This window comes from Musca vetustissima, unplaced genomic scaffold (genome assembly GCF_032173495.1).
Source record: "Musca vetustissima isolate MV318-11 ecotype Yass unplaced genomic scaffold, APGP_CSIRO_Mvet_v1 utg9226, whole genome shotgun sequence".
Classification (NCBI taxonomy): Eukaryota; Metazoa; Arthropoda; class Insecta; order Diptera; family Muscidae; genus Musca; species Musca vetustissima.
In genome coordinates, this window is record NW_026885273.1 from 508192 (window position 1) to 518454 (window position 10263).

The following is a 10263-nucleotide window of genomic DNA, read 5'->3' on the forward strand; positions in this document are numbered from 1 at the left end:
ATTTTTATTGCATTGCGTTTTTCTGTTAATCCTTGCTTCCTTTTGTCGTTTCAGATTTATGCCATTTTTGTTGGACGATATAAACTTGAGAACAAGAGACAATTACACAGCCGTGATATATGTTCAAATAGGTGCACCCTTAGGTCCTAATAATGCACTTTACAAACTAGTCAAAACCATAACAAAAAGTCAATTTGTAGATAGGGTAAGTTATTTTCTCTCTCTCTCTCTCTCTCGGGCGAATTTGGTAGCATCATTAATTGACCCATATTTGTTTTGCGTCTGCTTTCGTTCGGTTCGTTTTAGATTATTGTTTTATGGGCGGCTGATCGCCCCATTCCGGCTAAGAAACGTTGGCCACCCACATACCATATACCATTCCATGTGATATCACTCGGCAGCTCATATCAAACAAAGTCCGCTGCAGCAGCGGCGGCGGCAATGGCAGTTGCTCCAGCGGCTGCCCTCAAAGGAGGGGGAGAACTTGGTGGTGGCGGCGGAGTAGGAGGAGCAGCAGCAGCAGATTATGTGAGAAATGTAGAAAACGATGGTGCCTTAAACGGTCGCTCAGCATCTCAGCACAAAAACCACAATTATAATAATGATAATAAGAATAGGAATAATGCACATTCACCTGATGGCGAGACGCCGACTGACAACGACGCTGATGCGACCGACGAACGCCCCAGTATATCCCAACGATTTTATCCTTATGACGAAATACAAACAGATGCTGTATTATCATTGGACGAGGACGCCATACTCAATACGGATGAGTTGGATTTTGCCTATACGGTGTGGCGAGATTTTCCCGATCGCATTGTTGGCTATCCAGCTCGTGCTCACTTCTGGGATGATTCCAAGGTAATTTTGTATATCACCACCGAATTAATTCGTACCGAAATTGATAAATATTATTTATTTTTGTATTTTCAGAATGCTTGGGGTTACACTTCAAAGTGGACAAATTACTATTCCATTGTTTTGACTGGTGCCGCTTTCTATCATCGCTACTACAACTATTTGTATACCAACTGGTTGTCGTTGCTACTCCTGAAGACTGTACAACAATCTTCCAATTGCGAAGACATCCTAATGAATTTTCTGGTATCGCATGTTACCCGAAAGGCTCCCATTAAAGTAACACAGCGCAAAGGTTACAAGGATCGTGAAACGGGCCGTTCACCCTGGAATGATCCAGATCACTTTATACAGCGTCAGAGTTGTCTCAACACTTTTGCTGCTGTATTTGGGTAAGTTGTAAAAGTTTTTGTTAAATATATTGATATTGCTGAATTTTCTACGCAAAATTAGTATAGCTATTTTGAAACAACATAGTACAATGATATCACAAATAATAATACCAACACTACTGCAATTCCAAATGAAGAAAATAATATTTTATATTAAATGAATACTTACAGTTAAACCACATATTCATTTTAGATGTTCACAAATTTGTCGCGACATCAAATATGCATACCTCAACATTCTAAAAATAATAATAAAATGAAATCATCCGAAAATCATGACAAACTACCTTTCGTTTTGTGATTACACTACATCCACTCGTTTTCGAACGACTTCCACCACCCGCAAAAAAGTAATTTGAATTGAAAACTCATATATATCGCAGACAAACGGATATAGAGTCAGCACTCATACAATTGTCGTATGTTCGTAACTCAATGACAGGGAAATAATATGAAACGTGATCTATTTACCAATACCATACGAGTATTAACTCCCTACCACACCGAAATTGTGGTTGCAACTACAATTCAAAGTTATTCAAAACGAAAGAATGTTCCCGGAGTTTTGTTAACAACGAGATGCTTAACGTAAAATAATGCAACCACAATAATGTTTTACAAAAATTCTTGAGGAAAGTTTTAAAATGTGAAATTCTTTAAGTCAAAGTGGACAAACAAAATAAAAATATTGACATATGTCAATAAAACCACTGAAATTTCAACCTTTTTTAATATAAACTTAAGGATATATTTAGTTTTATGTGTCCACTCTCATCAGCCTATCCGACATGATAATGAAGTATATGGTGTTTAAAACATTTTCTAAATGTAGCAGTTGATAATAATACCGGAACCAATGCACAAACATTAGTTTTAGAGTAAATTGTATACCCCCTATTATTCCTCATATTTGACAATTATTGCAGTTATTGAAATTATGGCTGCCTCCAATATATTCATGTGATGACGAACTAGAAAGATCGTCGTCACATATTAGTTGTCTTTCATTATCAGAAGGGGCAGCAAGTTGCACTCTTTGGGGTGGCGTTTTGGCAGGATTAAATATTTGTTATCGTTGCGTAACCACACTGGTGCCAAAAAGCTTTTTACAGACCGCGGCCTTTTATTGTTTTTATTACACTGTTAGTCAAAATCGAGATCATGATCTGGGGATGGAAAAATTCCTATTGGGAATGAAAGACATTCGTGATTATATGAAAACCCCAAAAGGAAAAATTTGCCATAGGTCAAATGGCTTGAACATTTTTGCTACCCTATTATACAGAAATAGATTGCCCAATATTCTGATTTTTAGCCATTATATGTATTTTTGGAAATAAGGAATTTGTTTGCAGAACATTTCGTCCTTCTAACTCGATTCCTTGTGTGCACTTTTCGTCCTTAATTTATTGAACTGGACTTCAATTATCACAATATGTTATTTTTAATCCTCGCAATGTTCTACAAAAATCGATATTTTAACGTTTTAATAGTATCTTCTCAATTTTAACCGTATTTTTTACTAAAAACATATATTAATAAACAAAAAATTGGTTTTGAACCGGATATTTTGTCTCACAGTTTAATCGGCACCCTAAGTACTGTCGGCTAATGATTCAAAATTAGGAAGAGGTTCCATTACTAATATCCTTGTCTGGCTTCAATAGCGGAACCACGGTTGCCAAATAACAGGTATCGGGAACTATTAGGGTTGTTAACGACAAATGGCGGACGTTGGACAAGTACTATTCACACAATTGCTTCAACATCACCATTGAGATCAACATCACCCATCAATCTTTTGCGCATATGATGACCCTAGCAACATCTTCCCACATTAATTGTGGTGGTTCCCCCTCGGCCTGAAGATGTTGTTTAAGACCCAATACTCGCGAGAGAGGTCAGATCATCCCGCCTTCCTTGGTTCAAGAATAGCTTTACTTCTTCCCACTATTTTCTAGATCCAATGCCGTTTTTATTTTAGCCATTTTTTTACTTAAACTATTGGACTAATATATATTGACAGATCAGAACGATTGGTGAAATATCAAAACTCCTGCCAAATGACGTTCCCATTATTTAGAAAAGTACGGCGACGATTCTTGCATTGTGAAATCGGGACACATCTATCTAACGGTGGAATTCTATAAGTGAAGCACCTAATCCTCGGTGGATATTAATCTCAAGTCCAACACTGTGTGCCAGTCTCTCTAGATCTTCTACTTTTGACTGCATGTTGGAAATCTTGTGAGAGAGATGGCAGATATCATTCGCATAGGACTTCGAGCTGTCGTGAGAGACTCCATGTTATGCCTCTTCACTGAGAGCAGACTTCATTCATTATTTCATCCAGTATGCGTTGGAGCGAAACGGTTGGCTTATGTCCCCGTTGTGATGAACTGAGAGTTCTGCATTTTTTTGTATACAATAAAAAATAAGTGTTCTTTTAGGAGTAATAGAAATTTATTTAATTACGAAAAATCGGTGTTTTGCGATAGTATTTTGTATTTACACTAGACAACACATTCTCCCCATTACACATTCAATATTAATATGTTTATTATATCATTATTTTCTTGTTTCATTTCAGCTACATGCCACTTGTACGTTCCAATATGCGTTTAGATCCCATTCTATATCGCGATCCTGTATCAAATTTACGGAAAAAATATCGACAAATCGAATTGGTTGGTAGCTAGCGTTCCATAAATAACAGCTTGTAAATGTTTAAAAAATAAAAGTAAAAAAAACAAAAATATCAACATAAAATAAAAATACAAATTATAAATCAATAGCCGCAGCAACAATAATAACATGAAAGCCGCCACAGAAACAGCAAAAATTAAAACTTCAACAGCAACAAACAAAAAATATCCAAATCCAATTATACATTAAGCAATTATTAAATAATGTTAGTTAAAATATTAAATATTTTATTAGTTTTCTAAGCGTAAAAACATAATGTAAACATACATACACACTTATATACTGTATAAGTATATAATATATTATACATATATTAAAATATATATACATATTTAGAGTAATATAAATATATATATAGAAATCGATCCTATCCCCACCAGACACCAAAAACCCAAAATATAAATATAAAATAACCTTCCTAACTTTAAAGAAAAAGAAGAGACCCAAAGCAAATAAAACAAAATATGCCCTAGCCGAAAAAAAATTCGTAAAAAAAAATTCTGAATGAAAACTAAAAAATCAGAAAAACAAGAACAAGGTGCCGTAGTAAATATTAAGTAAAAAAAAACAAGAAGAGAATGAGAAGAAAACAAAAAAGCGTATGAGAAAAAAATTCAAACAAAATGTAACAAATTTTAAGGAAGACGATGATGCAAAAAAACGCTTAAGAGATTCATTATGCCATATTAAAGGACTAGTTAAACATAAAACTAAAAACAAAAACACCACCCAATCACACACATACACTTAAGAACAACATCTACGTTAACTGACACCACTAGAGTTTTTTATGCAAAAAGAAAAGAAAAACCTAAACTTGGTTGTAGTTATTACAACTAGCAAAGTCATCTGTTCATCTTAGTGATTCCAGCAATGAAACGTTAACCCAAAAACTGGAAAGACTAAAACTTAACACAAAAAAAAACAACCAAACCCTACAGGATATACAAGGAAACACTGAGACACTGTGATACACTTGCGCGGGTTGTCCGTGTTGTTTTTCTTTATTTTTTTGGATTCTTCGTTTTTTTTTTCATTCATGACTGTATCAGAAATAAGTTTTGCCTTAAGTTGAATGTCATCATGCTCATCATTTTGTTCATATTCAAGCAGTTTTTTTTCTTTCATTCTTAACACCAGCATGAATTGAAGGTTTCGTTTAAACGTACAAGTTCCTGCGTTTAACTAAGTTTTTGTTTTTGCATCCCAGCACTCCTGCTCTTAGCTTTACTGTTTTTTGGGCAACAAAAATACAAAAAAACAGAAAATGTTATTCTTTTTCTCTATGTTTTTAGTTAAATGTGTTAGTTTTTATTTCATTTTGTTGACAACATTTTCTTAAGTAATTTTCATAGAAAAACTAAACAGCAACAGCTACAAGGACAATGCATAAATACAGCTGTTCTCGGCATTGATGCTGCTGCAGTTGCTGCTAAACACCAAGGTGCTAAAGTGTTATATTACTATTCTGTAAATGTGCCAAAAAAGTATGTGTGGGATAACAAAGCAAACACGTTGCCAAGGTGGTGCTAAGTGCTAGTGAAGGCTTTGCTGTGTTTTTAGGCCTTAAAAGAAAAAATGCTACATCAAGTTTTCTTTTGCTTTGCAACAACATCCCTGTTAAGCCCAGCCGCCACTTTAGCTTGAACAAATACAATGTTTGTTTATGAGAATTTTATTTAAAACAAGTCTTTTAGCAGCCTGTTTATTTTCCCTGTTTTATTTTATCTTGAAGGAGGGAGATACTTTTTTTAACACAACTCGGCGTACAATCATTACTGACTACTACTATCACAGCAAACAGTTATTTGATGTATATAAATTTTGTGAGTGTGTATGTGTTTGATGATATCCTTGCAAAAAGTAAAAAATTTTTTTCCGTTTGTATATTTTGTTTGTTTTAGATGTTTCATTGAAAAAGTTTCGCTACTTCATTCCAAATTTGGCCAGCCAAAACATATCTACCATTAAAATAGTCGTTACTACAGATACACCAAAACGAAAATGTCCTTCAATCTCATCAAAAATATGTGGACAGGACTACATTCAATCGGAGATTTAAGATAAAAATAATAATTTAGAAATGCATAACCAATCGTTGAAAAATAGTCCTTGAAAAAATATTCTTTGAAAATCCTCGTCTATTTGCTTGTTGGCCCTTCAAAAAATATTCTTTAAAAATCAACATCTATTCGCCTGTTGGTCTTTAAAAACATATTGTATAAAAATCCACGACTTATTGGTCTTTTGGTCCTTGAAAAATTATTCTTTAAAAATCCGCCCGTATTTGCCTGTTGGTCATTTTAAAAGTATTCTTCACAAATTAATTAATTAAAGCATACTTTTAGGAGTCATGGTCAAAATCATTGTTTATCACATTATGATTTTAGTAAAAGATACAAAACTTTTCTGAAAGAACTGCAATTTAAAAATCACTGTTGTAATAAAATGTTAAAGTGTATTTCTTCGTTTAGAGGATATATGGGGCCCTGATTCTTTGAAATAGTCAGTTTGATGATGTACTAAAACTATTTAGGCATGTTCGCATGCGTCTGGGTATTTATCATTTATTGAGTTTGCTGAACCTTGTTATTTTTGTCATTAAAAGTTATGCATCCCATCTTCCCCACTAAAATGTTATTTGGTTATTTCAATAATAAATATATATTATTTATTTAATTAAAAAATTGTCTAAATAAATTCACAAACCAAATATATAATTGCAAGATGACTGTGTATAAGTTACAATTCCAAAAACTAATGTCTTAAATGGTAATAAATTCTACATGACTTTCGTTTTGGTGTCACTGTATCATCTAAATTCATTTTCCCCCTTTTTATATACATACATATCTGGGTTATTATTATATCATAAGACAATAGAGTGGAAAATCAAATTTGAAAAAGAAAAAATACAAAATTAATTTAAAAAAATACTAAAAAATAAATTCAAAGAATATTAGGACAATAATCTTGAGAGCACTTGTCATCATGTTTAAGCACAATTTTATTATTTGATTAAACTGATTGTTTAATTGACCGAACATTCGGACATGATGTTATTGATTTCCTACTTTTTTATTTTTTGCAAATTTCTTCTTTCTTTTGTTGTTAGTTTTTAATTACCTATCAATTTGTATCTATCATCTGACTAACAATTGTTGTAAATATATTTACTTAATATAAGTATGAGAGTATGGAAAAATATATGTATATGTATTTGTGTATGTGTATATGTCTGAATAGTTTATTCCATTGAATGTTACATTCAATCAAAGAGATTTACGATAATAATAATAATTTAGAAATGCAACTATACTAAAAGAAAAATATTATTTTGTTTATATTCAATTTTATTTTTATTTTCTTTTATATGTCGAAATAGAAACTATTTAATGGCTGGGAATTATATCAAATAATAAACGTTGTATAATTAAAAATCATAATTTGGAAAATATAATATTATTTTATATCCAATTGGTAAAATTGGTAGTTCGAAGACAGACTACATGGGTCAACGTTTAGGTGTAGTTACCTTAATTTTCGGCATTTAAAGGATTTCGGACTCGTTTTCCATACGAATTGGCTATAAACTGATATTTTGGGTTTTAATGGATGACAAAATGTACCACACCAAAAATAATCTACATTGGTTTAATTTTACGTTAATGCCAAGTTTTGGTACCGAATGTTGAGACTTTTGAGGAGTTTGCGAAATGTTGACCTACAGAAGTTGGCTGCAAATCAGCATATCTGGTGACCTGTGTGTTACAAATCATGTTTGGTAGAGATGCTGTTTTCATTGTGCCGAAATGGTTGTCACACTTTCCAAAATCATTCGCAGTGCAGTATATATATATATAGGGGAGAGGGGGGCACCTTTGAACACTTTTTTCTTTCAAGCCTTATAAAATTTTTTGTTTTATAATTTTTAGTTTCTTATAAATTTTAACTAATAGGTACATATGTAACCTTTAAAATGAATATACATATGACATACTATAAGCTTGATAAATATATTTTATTTCTGTTTTAATGGACGAACTCAAAGTGTTCAAAACTGCCCCCCCCAGGGGGGCACCTTTGAACAAGGCTTGACATTTTTGAACGACATGGTTTTTTACAGTGTTTATGTTCAAATATGTATGTATTTTATTAATACATATCAGAAATGCATTAATTCATTAAAAAATATATAAAAAATGTTCAAAATTTAAAAAATTTAGATCAAAAGTTATTAAAACATAAAATGACTTAAAAACAAAAATTAATATGGTGAAAAATACAGTTAATTTCGTAATCTTATTAGCCCATTTGAAATTTTGAGAAATCGAAGCCAAAAGTTAAAAACTTCTTTTTTTACTCGTGTTTAATGGGCATGTTCAAAGGTGCCCCACCCATGACATTTTACGGAAATTTAAAATAACTTTTTTTATAATAAATATATATGAAAGAAAATACATAAGTTATGTTTGAAATGATTGTTGGAATGCAAAAAAATTGTTTGACGAAAGAAAACTATCACATAATTCTTCCTGCGCCCTTACAACCAAATGAATAAAAGTTTACAATCACACTGAGAAAACATGGTCACCCATTCACAAATTTTCGACAACTGAAAAAGCAAGGCAAAGTGGTTTACGCATATAGAGAACAAGATTGCCATATACAAAAATATGGTTGCGGGTCGGAAAAATATTAAACCAAGATTTTATGCCCCACGTTCAAAGGTGCCCCCCTCTCCCCTATATATATATGCAAAAGATCAAAATTTTTTAACTTTTCCCATAGTGCTGTCTAAACTTCCACCATTACTATTTATATAATTTGTATGACTATTATTTAATTTACAAAATATTTCATGAAATTATAAAACATTCCCCACCATTAAAGTTTCTACAAAATAAATTTTGCTTTATGTTGGTGATATAATTCCAAATATTGTACGGATAACATATTTCATATAATAAATATTTTTTTTAAAGAATTTGTAATATTTAACAATTTTGCAATAAGTTTTAAATGAGTTGTAATTATTTTCATGCTTAACATTAATATCAATCAATAGCACATGTTAAATTTTTGTACAGATAAGCCTTGAATAATACAAATCACAAATTGCATTGTAGTGTGTGTGTGTTTTGTTCAAATTATTTGAGGTTTATCTGTTTCACTTTGTTAAGCGAGTCTCTCTCAGTTGCCATTTGAAGCTTTTAAAGCGCGCCGTTATTTCAATTAATTATGAAAATTACAACGATACATTTTATACAAACACAACATATTTATTTGAATAATGCATACATATATATACATATATATATCATAATGTTGAACAAACATATTTGAAATACCATTTATACCATTTATGTCTGTAAAATAATTGTAAGTTTTATACAGAAACTTTATATGTATGTACGAACATTCTTATATACCTCTGTATATGTATATGTTTATATGTTTACTACTACTACAACTGCTAGTATGACTGTTATTTGTGTTATAAATATTATTTTTAATATGAAATTCCCAACCATCACTAAAACTACTCTATTGTACACACACATTCACCACCATAACTCAACACCTCGGGATGTCAACAACTAATAGAAAGAAATATGAGAAATATATTTGGAAAATATTTTTAAATGCCATTTGTTTTTATTATTATAATAATTTTTTATGGTTTTCTACTCTCGGTGATTTTCTCGTTCACTCTCACGCCCGTCTGCACACATTTCAATTGTTGTTCTTATTGTAGTTATTTTAAATTCATTTGTCCATTGCGGTTTTCGATGTTGGTTTCAAATTATGCAAAATGAAGAAAACAATTATGCCATTAATTATTCACAAATAGTTTAAAAAATATATTTTATTTAATTACAAAGTGAATCGTTTGTTTTTGTTTTTTTTTTTTTTGTGCTGCAACCTCATTATTATTTAAAATTTGAAACTGTGAAAAAATAAATACCTATATGTATTTTAGGTTATGTTTGCAAAAGTACTTCATGTGTCAATAACACGTGTGGTGCTTTTTTTGTATTTATTATTAAATTTACTTTGACTTTTTCTTTATAATAAAAATTATTTATTCGAATGTCTCAAAAATCGTTCAAGAGTTAAGACATATGGTGACGTGATGTTTTTATAGAAAAATTGGAGCGGGAGCCACATGTTAAGTTCATTATTAGTTTATTTTTATTTTCAATGTTCTAGAGGCAGACTCATACACATTTTACACAATTCATTAAACTGAGCCTGAAGGGTTTTTTACAGAAATATATTCCAACAATGAATATCTATATTG

The 10263-nt window shown here is 31.4% G+C and overlaps 1 protein-coding gene across 1 annotated transcript in view; it reads left to right on the forward strand.

The window, feature by feature from the left end:
* Window positions 1–4009, forward strand: part of LOC133332471 (exostosin-1) — a 227625-nt gene extending 223616 nt beyond the window's left edge. The window contains exons 7-11 of the mRNA XM_061540874.1: window positions 55–205; window positions 307–423; window positions 646–864; window positions 937–1253; window positions 3844–4009. Coding sequence (XP_061396858.1) covers window positions 55–205; window positions 307–423; window positions 646–864; window positions 937–1253; window positions 3844–3952 — 913 coding nt within the window. The 3' untranslated portion in view covers window positions 3953–4009. The remainder of the gene's footprint in view (window positions 1–54; window positions 206–306; window positions 424–645; window positions 865–936; window positions 1254–3843) is intronic.
* The last annotated feature ends 6254 nt before the right edge of the window (window positions 4010–10263 follow it).